General features: G+C 45.4%; 1 protein-coding gene across 2 annotated transcripts in view; it reads left to right on the top strand.

The window, feature by feature from the left end:
* The window catches only part of XYLB (xylulokinase), a 99,793-nt gene extending 92,269 nt beyond the window's left edge, over positions 1-7,524 (top strand). The window contains exon 18 of one of the 2 annotated variants that reach the window (XM_044425123.1): positions 6,803-7,524. In XM_044425123.1, coding sequence (XP_044281058.1) covers positions 6,803-6,999 — 197 coding nt within the window. In that variant the 3' untranslated portion in view covers positions 7,000-7,524. The remainder of the gene's footprint in view (positions 1-6,802) is intronic. The other variant, XM_044425124.1, reaches the window with a different exon arrangement.
* The last annotated feature ends 16,863 nt before the right edge of the window (positions 7,525-24,387 follow it).

Here is a 24,387-nt window from a genome sequence, read left to right as displayed (position 1 = left end):
CTTAAGATCACACCAACTGCTTCAGTGACTCCATCCAGCCACCTCATCCTCTGCCGTCCCCTCCTTCTTTTGCCATCTATTGCTCCCAGCATTAGGCTCTTCTCCAGGGAGTCCTTCCTTCTCTTTATGTGGCCAAAGTATCTGAGCTTCATCTTCAGGATCTGGCCTTCTAAAGAGCAGTCAGGGTTGATCTCCTCTAGGACTGACCGGTTTGATTGCCTTGCGGTCCAAGGGACTCGCAGGAGTCCCCGCCAGCACCACAATTCAAAGGCCTCAATCCTTCGGCGCTCAGCCTTCCTTAAGGTCCAGCTTTCACAGCCATACATTGCAACTGGGAAAACCATAGCCTTGACTATACGCACTTTTTTGGCAGGGTGATGTCTCTGCTTTTAAGGATGCTGTCTAGACTTGCCATAGCTTTCCTCCCCAGGAGCAAGTGTCTTTTAATTTCTTGGCTGCAGTCCCCATCTGCGGTGACCTTGGAGCCCAGGAAAATAAAATCTGTCACTACCTCCATTTCTTCCCCATCTATTTGCCAGGAAGTGAGAGGACCAAATGCCATGATCTTAGTTTTCTTAATGTTGAGTTTCAACACGCTCTTTTAGTCCAATTGAAGAGCTATCCTGAGAGCAGTAGCATCCTTTTGGTGGGTGGATTTTGCACTTGTCTACCTCAGAGCCTGCTCTCTGGGTACATTTTGGGGCTGAGCATGCCTGCCCTTGACCGATAAGTGGAATCCTTGGCGGCTTAGTTCAGTAGCAGAGCCCCTGCTGGCAGCCCCAGATTCAGTTTGGCATCTCCAGGTAGGGAAGAAACAACAGTGGCCCATCCGTCTTGGGCAAGATGGATCCCACCTTGCCGTGTGTCCTGTGAAGGTTCTGGAAATGCTTGGGCTAGTCTGGGGAAAGAGCTGATTTGTTTGGCTTCGGCTCGCCTGGGTGTTCTTCTCTTGATACTTCCTGGCTGCTCAGCAAAGCTTCCACCTTTAAGGTGGCTTCAAGCATAGTGCACAGGAGCCATTTGCAAGAGGAGAATTAGACCAGTGAGGGGAAGGTGGGAATTGTGGGAATCTTCTTACACCTTACTTCAGATGTTGCAAGTAACACTAGGAAGATGCAGGATACGGACATCCAGAGAGTGCACTCCTACAAGAAACAAGATCAAGCATCTTTGGGTGTCTGTATAATTACTTTTTGCAGAACATCACTCCTTGTGAAGTATTGGGTTTAGCTGCAGCAAAAAGAAGGGGATTTATGTTCCTAAGGGTCCTTTTTAATGCATCGTTGAGTGTTCTTTATTTCCTTTGGACATCAATTACAAAAATAAATCTATTTAATTGCCTTAGGCTATATAGTCCTGAAATCTCTTAGAAGGAGATTTCCAAAATAAGGTCAATAAAACGTAGCTACTAGAAATGTAAAGGAATTGGAGTTTTCGGCTGGTCAGGGTGAAGGTTTGGATCATCAGCCTTTGATTTATAAAACAGTAAAGAGACTTGCAGTGCCTAAAGACTAACACATTCATTATGGCATGGAACTTTTATGGGTGCAGTACATGGGTCTTTAAGGTTCCACAATGATTTTGGGTTTTGCCGCAGTCAGCTATTGTGCTTATCCCTCTGAATTTGAGGGAGGCAGCGAATGGACACTTTGGAGTCCAGCAGGATCTTGCACGTTTTGGGGGGGGGGGGGTTAAGTGATGGAACAAGGCAGGATGGTGGAGTGGCTAGTGGTGGGGAAGGACAACTCTTCGTTAAACTGGCTCCGTTGTTAACTGTTTTCTCAAGGCAGTAAAATAAAGAATGGCTGACTTCCCTGAGAAACAAGGGCTTAGTTAAGAACCCACACACACATTCATATAAGTACGCAGGTGCACCCGAAACTCAAAAACAAAACAAACAAAAAACAAAAAAACTGGCAACTTCTCTTTCTGTATTGTTATGGTTCAAAGATGGGTTCTCTGGTTTGAAATTGAGTAACTTGTATTTGGATGCTTAGTTTGATTGATTAGATACAGGGATATGCTAAGTATTCATTCATTCATTCATTCATTCATTCATTCATTCAACTTTATCCAACCCAATAATCAAAATTCTCTCGGCTGTTTACAACAATTCATTAAAACAAAATCTAAAATACAGCACCATATAAAAACATTGGGGGAAATTGCTATACAAAAATGTAAAACCACATTGATAAAGACATATTTTTGATTGATATAGAGTGATTCCCCTCTGCAATTGATCAGGCAGTAGATGTTCTGGAAAAAATGAAGAGAGAAAAAATTAAGTGCTGTGTGTAGTATATGGACAATAGTTAATATAGATGAGTATTGTAAGTATGCAAGCATTTACAAGAAGACCAGATGGTGGGATGCCTCTGAAAAGAGGCTTCCCCTTTATTTTTCTTCTTCTTTCTTATATACAGGAGTGAATGCCTCTTCACAGGTGGTGCCCATTTTGACACGTACAGATATCTAATTGCATGCAGATTTAATTGATAAGCGATCAATCGATTGACCCTCATGCAATACATCAACCAAGACTTCTTCAAGTCCGATGAGGTCTGACAACCCTGCCCCACCTTGTTTCTTTCGTGGGCACATCTCTAGGACAAAGAGAGTCAGCTTTCAAAGTACGGTGTTAATTCTGTCATATGTTTAGAGACCAAGATGAGTGACGAAAGTCTTATATTTACGGGAACAAAGAGACCCCCCCTCCTCCTGAGGTGAAGTTTACAGAAAATTAATAGAGACACAGAAAGAGGAATAGGTTTAATTTTCCCTCCACATTCACATGGGTATAAAACAACAGCCGAACATCAGTTATTCATGCTAATGGCTGGGAGACCCGTTGCAGCAGATGCTTGAATTTTGCAAATTAGCAAGTTAAGCATTCAAGTCCAATAAAACAGTCAAAAGCACTGTAGCCTTAAATGTAGCCGTTCGTTTCTTCTGACACTTTTAATTTAGAGCAATGTGTTCACCACAACGCTTCAGAGCACACCCGCATATAAAGGTGCCGTAGTCTGCGTTCTTTTCTTCACGTTTTTTAGTTTATAAAAACAACAAAGATGATAATAATATTCGCACTGGGAAGGAATACCGAGAGCTCGCTATCTCGGTAGCGCAGCCCCTTTCAGCAATACGGAGCTGTGCTATTAAATCTCAGCTGGCTCAAAGCAAGCAGGTTTTATCGGGGTTGCAGATAATCAAAGTGAGAATTAGTGAGGCTTGACTATAGATATTTCAGTAAATAAAAGAGCTATTTTTGCCTGACATATTGATGCCCCTAATACAGCCATAAGTGCTTGTTCGGGAGTTTGTCTGCTCCAACATATATATTCAAGAGAAACAAGAAGGCATGATGCAGCAGTAATTCCTCGTGCAAGACAGAGGTTCGCACCATTTCCTTTTCGAGGGAATGGGGCAGAGCCCTCTCTGCCAGGTGTTTCCATCCCCAGAAGTTCAGTCTCCGGTGAATATCTCCTTTCCTTTTCCTGCTTCCTTCTCCACAGGCAAATAATGGATATTGCCTAAACACCAGGATACCCTTGCGCTGTACAAAAAGTGGAATAGATGAACCCTTGCCTCCATGGCTAAATAGACAAATACGAATGGGACCAAAAGAAAAAGGAATGAGGAAGAATAAGGTTAATAAGAAGACTCCAGTACCAGCTCTTTCCCAATGTTATTAGGGCAGTTAGGGTGGTATATAAGTGCAAACAAACAAACAAATGTGAAAAGGAGATAAAAAGAACATTTACCCGGAGCAGAGCCTTCTCTGCGGTGGCACCCAGTTTATGGAACGCACTCCCTGGAGAGGTGTGCCTGAAGCCGAGTTTATATATTCTTTTCAGAGCCAGGTTAAAACCTTTTTATTTAATCCCTATCTAAAAAACTAAAATTTTATCGTTAACAGTTGCTCTTTTTGTTTTCGGTTTTTTGTTTTTATATAATCTTTTATTTGAATTTGTTATTTATAAAGATTATTTTATTGTTTTTAATTGTATATATTGTGAGCTGTGCTGAGATGCCAAGGCATGTGGTGACGGCATACAAAAGTTAAAAAAAAATAAAGTGCTTAGTGGCTTCGTAAAAATCAGGTGGAGTGGGGATGGAGTGCCATTCTGGAAGGGGAGGAGACACATGGTCTTAGCCAGGTTGACAGAAGGGTCCTCCTCCATGTCTCTCCATCCTCCAATGCATTCAAGCAGACTTGCTGTGGACATTTGCTCCTTCTCCTTGATTAGCAGAAACTGGGTCAAAATGTCCTACTCAGCTTTGTGGAGTCAATCCATCTTATATTTGGTGTTCCCTTTCTTCTTATGCCTTCAACTTTCCCTGGCATGATTGTCTTCTCCAGAAAGTCTTGCCTTCTCATGATATACCCAAAGCACGACAGCTTCAGTTTCATCAGTTTTGCTTCCAGGGCAAGTTCTGGCTTGATTTGACCCAGGACCCACTTGATTGTCAGTATTTCATTATTTGCAAAGCTCTCCTCAACACCACGTTTCAAACGCATCACTTTTCTTCCTCTCAGCTTTCTGACACTGTGATTGGGAATACAGTAGTTTGGATGATCTTGGCCTTGGTCTCCAGTGAAACACTCTTATGTTTGATGGTATTTTCTAGTTCCTTCACTGCTGCCCTTTCCAAGACTCAGTTGTCTTTGAATTTCTTGGCTACAGCTTCATTTGATGTATTCAGAGAATTCAGGCTGAGAATTCAGCTTTTCTTGGCATGGAATTTAGGCTGCCTTGACACAGCTTTGAGTCCTTAGACTTAGCCATCGTTGGGCTTTAAACCACAGGACCAGGCTGATGAAAAACAGATGCCAGGCTTAGGAGTTTAGGGGAGTGAGATGATGATGCCATTACACTATTTTTTCAAGGACTACCCAAATGCTAGCAATCAGCGTTGGGTTTTGTGATTAGCTAGGAATCCTGTATAATTGTAAGACCTCTCCCTGAAATAAGTGGCTGATTCATGCTTCAGGAATGAACTGAAGCACCCTTATCTGGTCAGCGCTACAATCTCCATAGAAACTGACCGAGTCCATCATTAAAATGTGGCTGTAAAAGAGCTGCTAATATAATGCTGCAGAAAACATTTTACAGCCCTATTTAATGTGCAAAATGCTTTATAACCCATCTCATCTGCCTGCAACAAAAGCTTAGTTGGCCTGTCTTCATTTTACAGCGAGGGGAGACACAACTACTTGGTAGGGCCACCCAAGCAAACTAGCTTGCTGAACCGAGATTTGATCTGGGCTCTGCAAAGCTGAGCCCAGCACTTGATCCGCCTTCCTACAGACTTAAGAGCTGAGCTCAGTCACACAGTGCAGCTCTTTTTGAATCGCCGCGTTGCCGAGGGCTGGGGGTTGCTTGTTTGAGTGCTTCCCTCTTGCCCTGCGTAGTCAAGCAGTTCTTTTCCTCTGGCAGACAAGATTCCTATGCTCGGTGAGTTGTGTGTGTGTGTTTTAATAATGTGGAGTCTCCTAGCAATGAGTCCACTCCCAGACCAGCCCATGTGCAGCTGTCCTCTGCCATCAACCCCATTCTTGATCTCCTGAATTTCATGAAGTCTTCACCCCACAGGAGGTGCAAGTTTGGGGCAAGTGTCCATGCCAGCACTGGGCCTACGATTCTCTGGTTGTGGAGTCCTTCCAAGGAAAGGCTGAAATGGGAAGGTTGGAAATTGGAGCTATCTCAGATTGGCAGTGGAAGAACCCACCTTCTGCCCCTCTGAATAAGGAGGGCTGATAATCAGTTGCGGGGATTATATTTAGTGATACTTTTTCCTGCTGTATCTCTGGCCACCATGCCTGCATGTCCAGGTACAAATAGGGTTTTTTTTTGGAAAGAAATTTGCTTTCCTTCTTTGGAGACTTGCCCCAAGAGGAACAGGAGATCTGCTCTAGGTTTTCAGAATGAAGCCATTCATTCCGTGAAGCAATGGCCAGTACTTGGTGTGGTACGGCAGGCCATGGCCCAAAAGCGGCCTTGCTGCATTGCATCGCCATGCTTGGCCATGGTCTACTGCCTTCCTTTCCTTTCCTTTCCTTTCCTTTCCTTTCCTTTCCTTTCCTTTTTCTTTTCTGTGGTTTCTCCACTGATCTGTTTCTCCTTATCACATTCATCAATGAAATTTCAGGACCATTCATGTATTTGTTGTCGTCCTGTACCTTCAAGTCCTCTCCGACTTAGGGTGACCCCATGAATGAAAGCCTTTCCTGTCCAGGACAGCCCTGCTTAGCTGTCCTGAATTCCAGGCTAAATTCAAGGCTGCGTCCTTCTTTATGTGCCTTCCATCTCTTCCTAGTTTTCTTTTCTTCTGCCTTTGACTTTCCCTTGTTTGTGAGACTAACCTATACTTTGTTGTTGTTAGTCGTGAAGTCGTGCCCAACTCATCATGACCCCATGGACAACATTCCTCCAGGCCTTCCTGTCCTCCACCATCCCTTGGAGTCCACCCAAGCCCACACCCACTGTCTCAGTGACTCCATCCAGCCACCTCATCCTCTGCCGTCCCCGTCTCCTTTTGCCATCAATTGTTTCCAGCATTAGGGTCTCCTCCAATGAGTTTCCTTCTCATTAGGTGGCCAAAGTATTTGAGTTTCATCTTCAGCATTTAACCTATACATATTCAGACATAAAAAGCCATACCATTGGCTGCATCTGGAAATGCTGGGAGTTGTAGACATATTTCTATCTAAACATGCATAAAACTGTATTCTAAAAGACTAAACATACAAGCCAAAATTATTAGTCCTCTAACGTGCAATTTCTCTCTTCTGTTTTAGGTCTACCAGCCTTTGCTAAAGAGATACATGGAACTGGAGCAGCGACTGCTGAGTGGATCAAAGTAACATCACACGACAGCGCCAAACAATTACACCTTTGCCCTGTGTCAGTGAACAGCAAACTGAAGATCAGACAAAACTATCTGAAATTCTGTAACACATTCCATTGTTTTATACCTAGATCTGAAAGATTTTGATTTGATGCTTTCTACAGGCAGGATAACAAAAGCTGTCTTTGTTTGATCTCTTCATCTGTAGTTGTCCAAAGTCTGTATGCCTTCCTGCTTTTGCCTTTTTATGCCTACCAGTTTAGGTTTGGGGCACAGAAAAAAAACATGCAGTCACAGGACTGTGACCCAGGAAGCTAGCAAGAGGCCAGCTAGCCCCTACTTTCTGCAGCCCCAAACACGGCATCCAGTGGTTGATCGGGGTTTTAGTGTCTCAGTACATGGCAGGCCAAGTGTGAAATTCAGCTATGTGGAAATCCGGGTGCTTTTTTCCAAGAGCGTGGTTTTGGACAAAACCTCACAGAGACCATACCAAGTGCCATTACACAATTATTTTGGCTTTTTGCCAAGTGATGGTCAGATTTTCCTCATGAGGAATCCTGTGAATGGTAGTTTTGTACAGTTTCCGGAAGATCTGTCAGGGGCCAGCATATGTACCCCTTTCACAAACTACCTTTCTGTGGTGGGAAGGAATTTTATTTTTTCCGATTTATATCCTGCCTTTTTCCTACAAAGGGCTCAAGGCAGCTTACATCATTCTCCTCTGCCATCTGATCCCCACGACAACAACCCTGTGAGGTAGGTTGGGCTGAGAGTCTGTGACTGGCCCAAAGTCACCCAGTGGGCTCCATGGCCGAGCGGGGACTCGAACCCAGATCGTCTGAGTCCCAGTCCCATGCTCTTAACCACTACGCCACACTGGCTCTCAATGGCTGTTTAACCTGTGTGGATCTTGTAGATTTGTTTTTTCCAACTGCATGCCCTCTTGGTGGATGCTGGGAGCTGTAGTTCAGCATGCCTGGAGGACCCCAGCTTGGGGGAAGGTACGGTAACCAGCCAAGGACAGAGCAGCTCTTTCAGGGGTTACAGCAGTGAGTTGTAGCGGCCTGCACAGCGTGACGGAGCTTTTCCTTTCTACATCCCGTACGGGTTAGAACTATCCCAAATAAATAAAATACATTCGTTTCTGTGAGGCAAATGTGCCAGGATGCTTGGAGAATGTGAATCGCAGATGCAAAATTAACAGAAACAAATAAAGGTGATTTGGATCATTCATTCTGTGTGCAGGATGTCGAGGCTTCTGCAACGGAACACAGAGCTGGAACCAGAATAGGAGCGAGCTGAGCCTTGGATCAGGGCCAGAATTAGGGGATAGCTCGGGATGGGGTGAGGGGTGTTACCCCCAGCAAGCAGGACCTAATTCTTCAACTCAGCCAAATCAGTGCTCTGTCTAGTCTTGCACCGGGACAGAACCAACACCTTCCTGTTTCACTCATAAACCATCTGGGCATTACAATAATTCCTGGTAAATATAGAAACATAGAAACCGAGCGAGTCAGGAGGGGTCTCCCGGTCCATCTAGTCTGAGCCCCAGTAAAATGCCTTCAATATGTAAAACAAAAAAAGCATACTCCAAAGGGTTCTTTTTTTTTAATACTTGAAAAGTATTTATTTATTTATTTTCCGCCTCTCTTCCTTTTGCAAGAAACCCAAGGTGGTCCTGCTCTCCGTTTTATCCTCACAATGTCCCTGGGAGGTAGGTCAGGCTGGGGCCCAGAGTTACCCCATCGGTAAGTACAGGCTAGAACCCAGATCTAGGTCCCAGCCTGACACTCTAACTGCTAGGCTACACTGGCTTTCAAATGATCACCAGCCCACCCCCACCCCACCCCCCCACACACACAACCCAAATAGGCTGCTCCTGTCTTCATTAATAAACAAAGCCTCTTGTTTGTGTGAAAAGGCTGTGAGGCATGCAGTCCAGAACCCTTCTGGTGGCCAGAGCTTTGCCATCTTGCTGCAAACTTGAAATTTCCATTCCCCTCAAAGTCCTCATTTCCTGCACGACCATCAGCCTTTATAGGCAAGCTCAGAGCCATCAAAGCTTCCATATAGCCTGAAGTGCCTGATCCTGCCTAATCCTGGAAGCTAAGCAGGGTCAGGCCTTGTTGAAAACTGAATGAGTGACTGAATGTTGTGAACTTTGGCTCCGGGTGGTATAGAAATGTAACGTCGTCATTGTCAAGGTTCTTCAAATACCACCTTGGCTGCCTACACCAGGTTGCTCTCTAAGTCCTTGGGCTGGACTGTTTCCCAGCCCTGAGATCAATTTTCTTTTGAACTGGAAGTGCTAAGAGCAAACCCTGGATTTTTTTTTGCATTAAACGCAAGTGTTTTTGCTGCTGAGCAATGGGCACTTTGCTGAGATACAGAAGATGCTTTCTTTTGAGAGTCAGACCAGCAAACCTTCTAGACTGCCTTTGTCTGCTCTGTCTTTCTGGAGTCCTCTTGTCCCTCTGGCTCAGTAGAAGAGTCCATTTTTGACTTTGATGTGGAAAAATGAAACTTTCACTCATCTGGACAAAGAAAGGGAAGGATTTCAAAACCTGTGGGCTACCACAAACACACTCCTCCTCGAAATTCTGGCAAAGCTTTTGATTGATGGAACATTTTGGCCTATTTTGCCTCTTCCTTGCATGCTGTCTCGTCTTTCCCCTGCTTTTAGTTTTCTGGATCTTGAATACAAAGCATTGACTTAGACAGCCCACAGCTGCGGCCGTTCCCTTTTAACGTGATGGTCCCTGAGACCTACCTCTAATCCATCTGCAAAACGTTTATTGATTCTCCAATAAGCTTGACACAATGAAAAATTATTTTCTTTGCTGCCTGAAGCCCTTTATCATGGAAATGGAAACAAACCAGTTGGCACTTTCTGAGGGGCTTTGCTTTCAGAGTGCTGACAAACTAAAGCTATGGACCCGCTGTTCATGCTTTAAAAGGCACCATTGATTCAGCAACACCTAATTTGATCTCTGCTGAATCCTCTTTGGTTTAACTATTTTTGCTGTGTGTATGTGTGAAATGCAGGAGATGTTTAAAAAGCAGTGGCATTACAAGCAATTACTCTAAGAATCAGGTTCAAAGTCAACAGTGAACTGGTAGCATAAGCATGGGTTTTATTTATTTATTTGACAATATTTATTAATCACAGCCATTTCTAAACAATGTACAAAAATGGTTTTCATGCAAAGAATGAGCTTACCTTCCTGGAAATGTTTGTTGGAAAAGATATGTTTTCAGAAGGTGCTGAAAACCCAGAAGGATTAATACCAGTGGTAGAGGGCTCTGAACAATGAGCACTACAGCCCTGGAAGCCCTATTCTGAGGAATAATGAACTCTTTCTCCAAAAAATTGGGTAGCGCCAGGTGACTAACTCTTGAGCACAGCAATTGAACAGGCTGATAGGGATGTCAAAGGCCATCTGGTCACAGTGGGCATACAGTCGATCTCTTATAGGTCTAATGGGGTTTTGCACACTGTCTGGGGCATATGCCTGGTTGCTATTTTGGTGTGCCCCATGGATGCCTGTCTGAAGGCGGGTGTCTTCCCTCCTGTTCCAGAATTTCAGCCCTCATGATGGTTCTTTAGGCAAATGTTTATCTCTGACTCCCTTGGTTTTCACACAGAGTACCTATTTTGCTTCATTTTTTTAAATGTTCAGTTTAACCAATTAGTTAGATACTTTTATTCAGCCTGGAGAAGAGACTCCGAGGGGATCTGTTGGCAACATACAGGTAATTTGTTGTATGTATTATATTTTAATTTTATGTTGTGAGCCGCCCTGAGGCTTCGGCGAATGGGGCGGCATAGAAATGTTTTAATAAATAAAATGTGAGGGGGCGTCACACGAAGGTGGGTAGAGACCTGTTCTCCCCTGCAGAGGAAGGCAGGACATGCTCCAGCGGAGCCAAGCTCAAGGAACCAAGGTTCAATTTGGGTGCCAGGAAGCACTTCTTGATGGTTAGGACCGCGGGAGTATGGAATGGGCTTCCACAGGACATGGTTGAAGCCCCCATGTTGAGGGTGTTCAAGTATAGGCTAGACATGCACATGGTAGGCGTCTTGTGAGCGGAGCTGGCTGGAGCTGCGGGTCAGACTAGATGGCCTGGGAGGCCCCTTCTGACTCTCTCCATTTCTATGTTTCTATGATTTATTCAGATACTCATTTTAACCAGCTAGTTTAGATAACAAACTCATGCAAGTGGTCAAAGCATGAAAATTGTGAAGACACGCCGGCTTAAAATAGGTGCTGTTTCATGTACCGGACTTGCTTGCAACTCTTTGCCCTTCTCCACCCACCCTCTGGCCTTCACCTTTGCTAGCAAGGTTTATTCTAACATGCAGCTGAACACATTTTGTGGAGTTAACAGAAAAAATGCAGTGGAAATTAAGTTTTGGTGCATGCTTTGAAGCTGTGGGGAGACAGTCATTCCAGGTTTTCCCTTCCTAAATCTTCCCCACCTCTTTTAATTTTCATTTTTCACCTGTCTGAAGCTTACCTGATGCATCAGAAGCTCCTTTTTAAACATCTTACGATACATTTCTACAGAAATATTCTACCAATACAGGCAGTCATATTTTGCTATGTGCAGACTTCGGAGCGCCGTCTCTGCACAGGTTGCCTCGTGCTTCCTTTGCTATTTGCTGGAGGTTCCCCAGGCTTCTGATTGTCTGCCAGCCCAATTGGTTTGGGCAGGTGTTACCTACCCCTCTCTGGCGATATAAGAGACCGGCTCTGGGACTTTCTGTGTGTAAAACTTGCTGTACCAGTGATGTTTAGCCTTCCCTGTGGTTTCATCAAAGGAAAACTCCCTTAAGAAGCTGATGCCATAACCGTAAAGGGTCCGAGGCTCCGAGGAGTTTCAGTGCCAGTTTGAGGCAGAGGTTTGGTCCATATTCTTGTCTATCTCCCCTCTCATAATGCACCAAAGCAAAATTTGGGCTGCCTTTGCGGGCTTAGGTGACCCCTGTTCTTGCAGCAGCTGTCTCTACCTCCCTTCCCAAATAATATTTCATGGTATCATTTTTATATGAGCTTGTATATTTTTTTAATCAATGGCCTTTCTTCCTGGACAAGGACTGTTGAAAAGCTACGCTCCATTCAAAGCAGAACAACAAGCAGAAGGAATAGGGCAAAAGACCATTTCAGCGTTTCGAGTTTGCATTTTGTGCCTCAGCTGCCTTCCTGGGCAGTTGATTTCAGAGAATTGCAGCCAACACGGGAAGGATCTGGCCCATGCTCCAAAAGGTCAAGGAGGTGGCGCACAGCCTGCCCAGTGGTTCTAAGATGGCCTGCCCCAGCCTGGTGCCTGCCAAAAGTTTTGGACTACAACTCCCCACATCCCTGCTCATTGCTGGCTGAGGCTGATGAAAGTCCAAGTCCAGAGCATCCAGAGGGGACCAGGTCGAGGAAGGATGCTCAGAGAGAAGGGACCCATGGCTCTGCAGATGTGTTCTCTGGCTGTCGCAACTCCATTTGAAAAGAACAGTGGGGCAGCCAGAGGTGGTGCTTTTTAAGGGAAATGTGGAGCCAGGTGGAATGGGGGAAGCACAGAAACATGCAGATGGCTTGAGTATGGGGAAGAAAGACTGTACCATCGTCCGCTGGATGAGTCAAGGTAGGTGCCATGCTAAACGTGTCACTTCAACTAGCACCTTGTGCTTTTATGCTTCAAACCGACACAGTGAAGGGGAGTTTTCTTCCTTGGGAGAAGAGCAGCTGTGGAGATAACCATTCCCATGCTCTTAAAAACTGCTGCCCTTCAGCTGCTATGCTAGAATTTTAAAAAGAGGAGAACTGCTTAACTAATGCATATGGTGTCACATGTGGGTTGTTTCCATTGCGGACTTCTGCTGCTACTGCAAAGGATTAATTTTATTATCATGATTGATTCAAATGTTCCTCCTTTAAATTTGTGTTCATTATAAATGGCCTTCGAGCTGTTATGGCTGAAAGGTGGTCTGTAGATATAATAAATAAAATAACTGAACAAGGCAGTGGCCTTTTCTTTTAAAAGTTTGGAGAAAACTGCCATCCTCTGATACAAAGTCCCATATAGTCCAGTGGGGCTGGTATCTGAGCGGGTGTTTCTTAGGATTGTACTGTTAAAGGTGGTGCAGCTGGGTAATTCCAGGCCCTGGACTTCGAGGTTCCTGCCTTTAAAAGGTTGTGTGTTATTACTTCAGTTGTGAAACACACAACCATAATTTCTTCTTGTCCTGCAGCTTCCATGTTCTGTGTGCTCCGTCTTCTTTTATAGTCTTGGTGTGTTAGAAGAAAAACAACCACAAGGCTATTTGCCATTCTTGACTTCAAAAATAAATCAGCTGAAAATGAGCCAACATCATTTTAAATGCTCTTAAATCCTAACTAGGGATCTGACAGAGGGTAAAAATCCAGTGGATTTTTACAATTTGGCCCCATGCTCGGGTTGACTTGCCATGCTGTGTATTGAGCTGGTTGGGGGCTCCCACCCCCAAGACAGACCATGAGCAGCATTCGCTGCTAATTAAGTTTGGGCAAAAAAGCCCCCAAACCCACATGGCTCTAGTGCAATTTGTGCAGAAAATCCATGTGATACGTAAATTACGATTTGTGCAAATAGCTGACTCTGCACAAATTATACTAGAGCCTTGTGCTTTTTGAGGTCCTTATTTGTGAACCTTTTTTAGCTGTTTCATTAGCAGCTAAAAATAATAATAAATCATGGTCCATCATAGAGACAGAAGCCCAGCCTCCTCCAATTCGGCCTGCTTTGACGCACCAGATCAAAAGTGTGCTGGCAGGCCATTGAGCGCAACCAAGTGGGTTTCCCTCTTTTGGAATATCCCTAGCATGAATTTGGGGCCCAGAGGCCATCCTTAGCTGCACCACTGGCTGTTGGTGGTTGAAAATAAACTTATACATCTGCAGCATGCAGGAATGCTGGCAGCCCTGAGTGTGTTGTAATTCCTGCTCCGGGTGGAGATCTAATGTCTAGAGACCTCAGGAGTGTTGTTAAAATCTTGAAGGTCTGGCGAATGAACCAAGGACCTGAAAAGATGTCTGGTCCAATCCCTTAGCTGCTTCTAAACTTTTTTTTTAAGTACCCTAATTTAAATTTTTTTACAGGGAAGGACCATAGGTCAGTGGCAGAACACCAGCTGAGTGCCCTGCTGAATCCTTGCCATGTCCAGGTAGGGCAGAGAAAGACCTGTGGCTGGATCCCTGGAGATCCTCACCCGGTCAGGATGGGAAACACTGAGTGAGACGGACCCTGGTCTGGCTCAGCTTCTGATTTTGCAATCCCCCAGATCTTCCCCAAACACCAGATGGGGTGGAGATGTATGGCAGATTGGTACCAAAAAGCAGAGTCTGCCCCCAGTCGATAGAAACCATGGGAGTGTCCCTTTATAGCTGAGCCCTGCTTCCTAGCTGAGGCTTTCTTCTTTGGAGGCAGCTCAACACTCACTCATTTAGAAGACGGATGTGCTCTCCTTCTGCCAAATGGCACTCAAGGCAGAATGTCAGAGCGACTCGAAAGAAGACGGAGGCCAAGGCAGCTGCTCATGCAACTTGGCTGTTTCGACTTTGGCTGATAGAGACTCTTCATTTTCTCCCAGTGGCCATGGAGATCAGAGGTCTGTCAGCCTTTCTTGCTAGCGATGCTCCTCTGCTGTGTGATGTCCAAAATGCATCATGGTTTTTCTGTCTCACACATGCAGGTTACGTGCCCATGTGGAATAGTCACTCGGAACATTTTGCAGCTGAGCAGAGCTCTGGCCCCTGCCCAGTCCCTTTGCATCTGCCACAGAGACTGGTGATGGGGGGACATTCCCTGTCCTTACAGCTTTATTCTGCTAAAAACAACCACGGTCTCTGGAGCTGCTGGAAAGAGTATTTTTATTCCTTTTTGTTGTCTTTTTTCTGGTTTAGGTGGATTCTTTGTTGGGTTTTCCTGTTATTTATCACTGTCTTTGCCCCCTCTGGGTCAATGGCTTCCAAGGCCTTTGTTGGGATCTGCAGGGGAGCACGGGTCACCTTGCAAGTACTGGCAAGTCTGGTGTCAGGCCAGCGGCTGCTTGCAGGAAGGACGACTACGGCAATCGCAGGAACCATCTGGAAGCCACAGGAGGGTCTATGAGAGGCAAAACATCTCACCTTGAGCTTCTGGGACTGGCTCGTACCTTACACCTTCATTCCTATCGCCATCCATCTTGCTGGTGATAAGAACACAACTGCAGACTCACCAAGACTCTCTGAGGGGAGGCAATGCTCCACGTGCGGGAGCTGTCCTTGGTCATCACACTGACCCAGTCAAGCGTTTGGACACCCCCTGGGTGGAGCACATGGCCATAAGGGAGGATTCGAAGTGCCAGAAGTTCTGCCCAGAGAAGACCGCCTGGGCATTGCCTTCTGGCTCAACTGTCTCTCCCCCTCTCCCTATTCATCACAAGTGTTGTGGACAGGGAAGATGGGCACAGTGATCCTTGCATCTTCATAACTGTATGGTGGCCGTGCCAGCTGTGGTTTGCAGTGTTGCTCTTTCTCTCACCCTGCATCTGCCTCCATCTCCCACACACTCTGGACCGTCTCATGGGTGGATTGGGGCGCAATAAGTCACGCCAACCTGAAATCCTTCACCTCAAGGCAAGACAGGGGCATCTAGTGCCTCTTTTTCATGAAAGTTGTGATAGCTTCCTCCACACCCTCCACTTGGACCTACGCAGTGCCAAGTGAAGGACTTTTTTTTTTTTTTTTACTTTTGTCAGCTCTATTGGGCAGAGGTTGGTATTTTGAGAACTCAAAATTGTCCTCAACTTGCTCCTGTTCCTCAAATCCCAGCAAAATTATTGCTCTGTGTATGTTCAGTAGTCGTTCTCACTCACCAAGACTGACTGTTTCTTGACCTGAATGTACACAATTCCTCGAGGGCTCTCACAATCCATCATGGTGCCCATTGCAAGTTGGATACCGTTGACAGTTTGGCATGGAAAAAGTAAGCCAAGTGAGTGAAATGTTGGCAAGGAGGGAGCCATGACAACAGTTGCTAGGCGAAATGAAAGGTGGGGAGGTGGGCAGAGAGAGATGAGGAAGGTAAGGAAGGAGTGTCTTTGGGGAAAGGAGGTTTTTAATGACATAAAGCCAAAATGAGACGTTTCCCTGATCATCGGGACAGAAAGGCCATGAGGAGCAGCAAGGCGCCACTGGGTGAGCCTAAACAGAATCAAAGCCAGGAAGCACATCTTCTGGGTCGAAGTTCTCCAGGTCTTTGCTACAGCTGCCATCCTCACCTCCATCGCTCACGCAAGCAAAGCGAGCAAGCTTTACACTCTCCTTATGACCAACTGTATCTGACTTTTCAGAAGGATAGAGTTGTTTCATGACCAGATTCCTTTCTTTTAAAGGTCGTGTTGAAGTTTCTTTTGTTTTGACATTGTGTTGCCCGCATTCCTCCCCTGCTCCCCCACTGTTAGATGTGCAAAGAGCTCTTGCATTTGATCTGCAGTTCATGGGCTTTGTTCAAAACCACCGTTCATTTACTCACGTGCTATTTGATACTATCATGGTAGTTTGTCCAAAGAGCTGTGTTGACTCACCTGTAAACTTGCATGTCTCCCGACACTCTGCCACATCTGAACCCCTCCTTACAAAGTACTGCCTGAACACCAGGGCCTAAGCTGGTGCAGCTTCTGGCCGGGCAGTTCTGTCTACAGTTTTGGAATGACATCTTCCTCTGGCAAATTCCTTTTGGCTTATTGATCACCCATACTTGTGAATTGCAGAGGCCATGGAGAATCAGGACAGCTCTCTTCTCTGTGACTGTAGATCTATAAACTCCCAAAACTGACTTTCCTCTTTGCTCCATTATCTCATTGTAATGGGCCCTCCATTCTGGAACAGAATGGGAATGAGAAGTCCTGTAGCTTTCATAAGGGGATGGTCGACATGCTACCTAAAGTTCTGTTCAGCAATAGAACATGCTACCTAAAGTTCTGTTCGGACTTAATGTCTTAATCTGTCTGTGTGAGGTTGCAGGGAACTACTTAAAGAACCATCATTATGGTAAGAAACTTGTCCCTCTTCATTATGCTCCTTCCGTTGAGATCTGTTTTTTCTTGCTGGCCAGACTTCTGCTCAGAATGATGCAGTTTGTGAGTAGCTGCTTATAGAAGAGCTTTTCTGTTGATCAAAGAAGATACGCTTGCATTTCATGTGCATTTTCTTGCTTTTCCTTTAATATGCTCTCATTACTCTGGTTCTTGCCAGTCTTGCCCTTTTGGAGGTACCTTTGCTCAAGCAGAGAAGAATTGTCCTTCAGCGTCATCAGTTCAGTGTGCCGATTTGTGCCGTTTCATTCAGAGAAGCTACACGGAGTTTCCAGGCTTCCCGTGAAAAAGAGCATCTGGAAGGGGAAACTGGATGAGACCCACAAAGAGGATCTCCCATGGTTTTGCCTTTAGATCCGAGCAGCCATGGGGAGTGGGCAGTAGCCTCCCCCCCCCCCGTTCTGCTTTCCGGACTGAAATGGTGGATGACACCAGTGCATCACCGCCTGGTGCCGTCATTATTTGTTTTTCGGCGCCAGGCTAAGACCTTTTTATTTAAAACTTATTTTAATTGTTAAATTATTTGTATTTATAGGATTTTAAATTTTTAGCTGAGATGCACTGGAGGTTTTTAAATAATTTGTTTATTGTTATATTGTTATTTATTTATGTATTTTGTTTCTGTTGTGAGCTGCCCGAGGCTTCGTTGCGATGGGGGCGGCATAAAAATGTTTTAAATAAATAAATAAAAGATTGTGTATTTGGCACTCTCCTCTTGTGCTTGGACTAAGCCCAGAGAATGACTGTCAGCTCGAGCGGCGTAGCCTCTCTGTTCCTTTTCCCCACCTTTCTTTCCTTTAGAAGCATAACTGAGTTTAGGTGGATTGGAACGCACCATCCCTGCCAAAAATGCCTCTTCAGGGATTGACCCAGAAGACGTGCTTTCTGGCTTTGATTCTGCTTAGGCCCATCCAGTGCTTTGAAGTGGGCTCCTCGGAGATGGAGCCAGTGGAAGGTTCTCCACTAGAACTCGGAGGCATGGTGGTAGAGCAGCCCCTCTGGACTCTGACTCCCTGCCTCGGTCTTTTTCACTCACCTCCTGCTTTGTGGAAGCACCTGCTTCTTTCTTTGGCCTTTGTTGGTCCAACAACTTCAACTGTGCTTGCTTTTTTTTACCCCTTCAAGAGTTGCTGTGGCTGAGAAGCTGTCCAGGGCCCACAACTGAGCACAGGGCCATTGAGAAGAACTCCTTGGACTCTTCATCACTGCAACCAGCTTGTTCACGTGCCTCTTGCTCTGATCCAGAAGGAGGTGCAGGAGATGCCATGGGTGGTTTGCTCCCAGGTTCTGCCTCTGGGAGCAAGCAGGGGGAAGCCACACGGAGAAAGAAGCTGAGGAGCGTTAGCAGCTGGTGTCCATGGTGGTGAGAAGGTAGACTCCCTGGGGAGGTGGGCCAGTTTGAGGGCTCTGAAAAACCTGGGGCCAGCACTGCTTCATCCACACAAACCCTTTGTAGAATCTGCTGCTGGGCTTGTAAATTAGTTCCCATATGTGGATTTAGAGCTGATATCACTTCTATTCACTTCATGTCCTTCAGCCTTGGAACCTAACCTGGGTCCTTCTGGTTCTCCCAGCTTCAAACTGCTGCTTCTCTTAAAAGATATCAGGGAGTGCTTTCTCCACCTTGATGGCATCTGAAGGGCTGTATCTCAGCTTTAGGTTTTGTGCATGTGTCTTTGCAACTCTAAAGGCAGCACCTTTTCAACATTTGGGGTTGGTCTGCTAACCTGGTCTACAAGAGTCAAGTCTGCCAGCTAGTCTCCTGGTGATCCGTCCACTCCCAAATTCTCCATGCAGGCTTGTCGTTGAACCCACTGATTAATCCTGGATCCTCAGAATTCAGTCTAATACCTTCATCTCCAGTGTTTTCTCTTCTTCGTGTCCACAAAGATGCAAGCTTTGACTCGAACTCAGCATTATTAAAACCAGTTATATAGCCTGGTTCTTAGATGGAAATGCTGGTGAAAGCTGGGAGGGGAGGCTCTGTCATCAGCTTGGGCTGGATGGCAACATGATTTCTGGCCTTGATGATGTTTACAAAGTTCAAGACCGGGGAGCTGGCCCAGGGTGTATTTTGCTATTTAACCCCTGTGCTTCACTCTGTTACACTCTTGTTGACCTTCTTTATAGTTTTAGGAAAGAAATTAATTAGCACAAGTGGGCACACGGTAGAAGAATTTCAAAAATGATTTGCATAACCTTGTGGGGGATGAAGATCTATTCATCAGATTTTCTCCTGGGCCGGTCCTTTGCAAACAAGATTAATTTACTCCACAGCCATTTGTCTTCACCAGGACCCTGCGAAAGGGAAAGCGAGGCTTAATTAGCATTTTAAAGTGGGCAGCCTTGAAGTTAATGATATTCAATAACGAAAAATTGTTTTAACCTTATTTGCACTTTTCAATTTACTTATTACAGGCCATCTGTTAAAAATTTAAGCAAGTGCTGCAGGGAGCAAAACTCTCTTGGATTGTCAAATGAACTCTTGACTAGATAGGCAGAAAAGGTGGGTGGATGAGGAGCCCAGTGATGCAATGCCTTAAATGAGCAGTTGGTATCATCCAGCCCTTTAGGTTTCTGGCAAGTGCAACAGAAGGGAAGGACTTAATAACAATTTTATTATCACACTTTTGATCAATGCAATCATTTTCACTGACTTTAGATGGCATTACTACACAATGCAGTCCTAGTGCATATATTAGGTGTGTATATTAGGATCAAACTAGACTAGACATGAGAGATTCACAGTGGATTTACTTGTTCTCCAAATTCCTTTTAAAAGCGGGGTGGGGAAAAGCAAGTTCCCTAATATGGAAAACAGTAACTGGAAAGATTGCCGTTTATGGCAGGTGAAGCATTAACATTTCTTCCTCTACCACTGTGGCCCCAATTCAACTCTCCTTCATGCTGATGTGTGGCTGTTTTTAAAAAGAACATACCCAGTAACATATCTTCCCAAACTTGTCTTGTTTGGCCCTTAATTCAGTCAGACACAGAGCTAGTCCGTAGTTAAGTTTTCTTCCCTGCACTGGCCTCGTGTAAGTTCAACACTCAACTGGAGCGAGCAAGGACAGAGCTGAAGTGAAGCCCCTTTGCATGGAGGAAAAGTAACAAGGATGGGGTCCCAACAACCGGCAGGGCAGTCCAGCCCCCACACCGCATGAAGATGGTGCCACAAGTAAACGTAATGTGTTCGCTTCTAGCTGATGTCTGGAAATACTGCGTTGCGCTCACGGCGGTCCATTCAGGTCTCTGGGAGATGGGATGGAGTTGTTCCTGCCAAGAGACCTTTGTCACTTTCAATGGGCTTTTCCTGGTCCCTTGTGCTCCCACATCAACAGCTGACTGAACAATTCGGACCGACAGGCAAGATCTGCTTAAGAACCATTTTAAAGGTCACATGTGGGTCACATGGCACAGTCCGGGCAGAAAAAGCATGCACTCTGCCCGATTGGATTGCTCCTGGCACAAACGAAATCGTGTGGCTTTTCTTTACATTCGGATTAATTGCCGGCAAAAGGTCATTGGATCAAAACAAGTTCTCCAAAATCCTTGATGGCTTGGTGAATTTTATGCCTGGGGGGTTGCCAGATTGTTTCAGCAGGTTAAATGTGAGGAAAACTTAGCTGGTAAGTAGAGACTCACATAGCAAACATAAGAAGATTCTGAATTGGTTATTTGTGAGATGTGAAACCAAAGGAAGAATCAGTGGCTAGTTCCATTTTGTTAGCCCCAAGGAATGCGTTTCTGTGGGAAATTTGATTGCGCAATCAAAATTTGCCTGGTTTTCAATGTCCTTACCACCTGTTTGTCATGGGCGGCCTTTTTGTAAATATGTTTTCGTGCAATCCCAGGTCATTGTGTATTTTGTAATGTATCTTAACCATTTTGGCATAAACTCCAAGGAAGCTAGGAAAACTGAAACCAAATCAGGCTATTGCCCTGGTGAATAATTTTTCCCACCTTCAGTGGGTGCATCCCATAGTCTGAAACAGCAGCAGTTTGCAAGAGATATGGGAGAAAAAGAATATGTAGGGCTCGGAGTAAACAACAACACAAGACTATGGACAGGAAAAGTTGTTTCTTCGACGAAACTATCGCACTCATCCTGATGGACCTCAATGCCTCTTCTAGTTCAGGCCATAATCTAGTCAAGCCCTGATTCGAGGAGGGGACATTATTTTTAAAGCCCCTCATAAGCTTGGGGAGAGGATGTTTGTTACATGTATAGCCCAGCTTTTCCTCCAAAGAAGCCACATAATCCGTTCTCCATTTAATCCCCAGAACAACCTTGCAAGGTAGGTGAGGCTGAGAGCAGAGACCAGCACAAAATCATTCAGCAAGCTTCATGGCCGAGTGGGGACTCGAAATTGGATCTCCTCGGCCTCAGTTGGATACTTTAATCTGTTCTTCCCCAACTTTGTGCACTTTTGACATGTTGGACTGCAACTCCCATTATCCCTGGGCAGCACAACATAGCCTTCCAGACCCATTTGGACCGCAACACCCAGAATTCCCAGTCCATGGCCCTGCTGGATGGGAATTCTGGGAGTTGTGGTCCAAATGCCTCTGAGGACCACCAGACTGGGGAAGGCTGGTCTAAATATACATAGCCTTGCACCCTTAATGGCTTACGAGTGAGGCTTGTGTTGCTGGTTGTAGCTCAGGTTGAGTCCTGGACCTGAAAGGACATTTCTTGGTGTCAGAATGTATATTTATACCTGCCTATAACTAGTAGGTGCTTTTTTACAAACGTGATGTACAACCATTTAATAGAAACTTAATACAATTAAGAGAAATACATACACAAGGGTATGAGAGCTAAGGAGAAAGCCACCAGTGGCAGAGAATATCCTGTACACAGACAGTTTGATATAGATGCAGAAGGATTTGAAAGTTTTCATGGACTGCAGGACTGTATGTCTACACTGACCTGGATTGTCATCTGGACTAGAGCTTTCTCCAACCTGATGCCAACCAGATGAATTGGGCTGTAATATGCATGGTTGCCAGCTGGGAAGGACTGGGGAGTCAGATGTGAAGAACTGCCGCAGAGGCTGATCTGCAGGCCAGGGAGTCCTCGCTTCAAATCTCGCTTTGGCCACAAAATCACACAATCCACATCCTGCTCTTAACGGAGGCTTGGTTCCAGATTTAGTCAGAATAAACTCTCTGAAATCATCCAGAAGTTAGTCATGAGTAATTTAAGTCCTTCCGGTTTTTAGAAGGATGACAAACTGTGGGTCCGACCCACCAGCTTAGCATACGATGGTCTTCCACAGTCAAGCACATCTCAGATATGTTGGACTGCAACTTCCAAGGCATGCTGGTTGGGGATGATGGATGTTGCACTCCAATGCATCTGGAAGTCACTAGGTGCAGGAAGGCTGCCTTACAGAGTTGTAAGGATTACAACTAGATGATGTGTGTAGCACCTTGAAGTCTTGTTGCAACATAAGAGAGAACGGAAAGCTGGTATGGTGTAATGGTTAAGAGTACAGAACTGGGACCCAGGCTATCCAGCTTCTAGCCCCCACTCAGCCAGGGAGCAAACTGGGTGACTTTGGGACAGTTGCAGACTCTCAGCCCAGCCTACCTAACAGGGTTGTTGTTGTGAGGATAAGATGGAGAGCAGGAGAATGATGTAAGTCACTTAGATTCATTGGAAAAAAGCAGGATAGAAAAATCTAATAAATAAATAAGAACATAAGCAAGACCATGCTGGATTAGACCAAAGTTCCATCTCATCCAGCACTCCACACACACAGTGGCGAACCAGCAGCCCACGGCAGGATGGGTGCAAGACCTCCACCTGCCCAGCTCCTCAGCAACTGCTGTGTGCAAGCAGGGCCACCTCTGGCGAAGGAGCCAGTGCGTAGCCAGCGGGGTTCATTGCCACCGATAGCCCTCTCCTCCACGAATTCGTCTAGTCCACTCTGAGTGGCCATCACCACTTCCTGTGCCAGCGGATTCCATAGTTCAACTATATGTTGGGTGGAAAAGGGCTTCTTTTTATCTGTCCTTTTATTTGTTCTAACTATTCTTGCTCTTCCCACCCAAGAGGCTGTTGTTTATTGTTATGGCCCAGCAGTGGCTTTGCCTGTCATTAGTAATCCCCAGAAGTGCACTCTATTAAGCAGGAATGTGGCTGCAGAAGAGGAAACAGAAGTGCGCTGCAAAACCCAGCTTTGAAACACCCGTGCAAGTTTCAAGGTGTCTTGGGGGGCTTGTGTAGCAGGTGAAAGGAGTCATCTATTTGGGGATCATTTTAGGGTTGTGGTGAGCATATGCTTTTCACTCCCCCTGCCATCTGCCTCATGCCCAGCAAAAAGCCATGCTCTCACACTGCTTGGCAGATGCTGAAGAAAAGCCACAAGGGAACCAACGTCAGACGTGATTCGGCACGGTATGGAAGCTTGAGCAAAGCACCTTTCCAAGCCATTCCCACTAGAGGGTGCAAGTTTGCTTTAATCCAGAAATTCTGCCCTAGAGTGGCTGGTCTTTCCCCTAACAGGGACACTTTCAGGATCTGTGGGTTTGGGCTGCCTGTTCCCTTAGCCCTAGAAAGTCTTCAGTATTTGGATTGCATTGACATTTCACTATTCACTGCCTTTTGGGACCATCCATAGAGTATGCCATGCTTCAAAGCAGGGAGTTCTTTCTCATGGTAAGGGAAGGATTTCGTTTTGGCTAAATTGGGGCTGGCTAAGGTTGCTATACTTGGGGGATGTGACAGGCGGGCAGAACTGCCTGGAGAAGGCAATCATGCTAGGAAATCTGATGGCAGAAGAGGAAAAGAATGGCTAGATAGGAGATGGATCAACTCTATCAGGGAATTCCATCAGCCTGGAATTTGTAAGAGCTGAGCAGGGCTGTCAAAGACGGGGTGTTTTGGAGGGCTTTCACTGATACGGTTGCTCTAAGTTGGAGATGACTTGATGGCACATGAGACCAAAATGGGTGTGAAGTAAAGAGGGAGAGACGTGTAGTTATTAATTTTCCTGAAGGGTTTGTTGCATCGGTCCATCACAATAGAAACAACCAAGAGTCTTGCATCACCTGAAACACACATTTAACCTACTGTATGCTTTTGTGGACAATGTCAACTTCACCAGATGCATCTGAAGTGTTAACTCAGATTGGCAAATTTATCTGCAGTACACTTAACATAAAAGGAGCCACACTGGATCAGACTCTCCAGCTGCCCGGGGGAAACCCACCACTAGGACATGAGTGCTATAGGAATCCACCCCCCCCTACATACACACACACACACACCAAAATGTGTGTCTAAAATAAATCTGTCTGTGTGTGGTTAATAGCTCATGGCTGGGATAAACTGGACTATGCCTGTGCAAGTTTATACCAGAATAAATTTGTTAGTCTTTAAGGGAACACAAGAATCCTTAAAATATATATTATTATAA

This window comes from Varanus komodoensis, unplaced genomic scaffold (assembly GCF_004798865.1).
Source record: "Varanus komodoensis strain SLA01 unplaced genomic scaffold, ASM479886v1 scaffold15, whole genome shotgun sequence".
NCBI classification, from domain to species: domain Eukaryota; kingdom Metazoa; phylum Chordata; class Lepidosauria; order Squamata; family Varanidae; genus Varanus; species Varanus komodoensis.
Note: the sequence above shows the minus strand (reverse complement) of the source record. Positions and strands in the feature narration are given on the sequence as shown.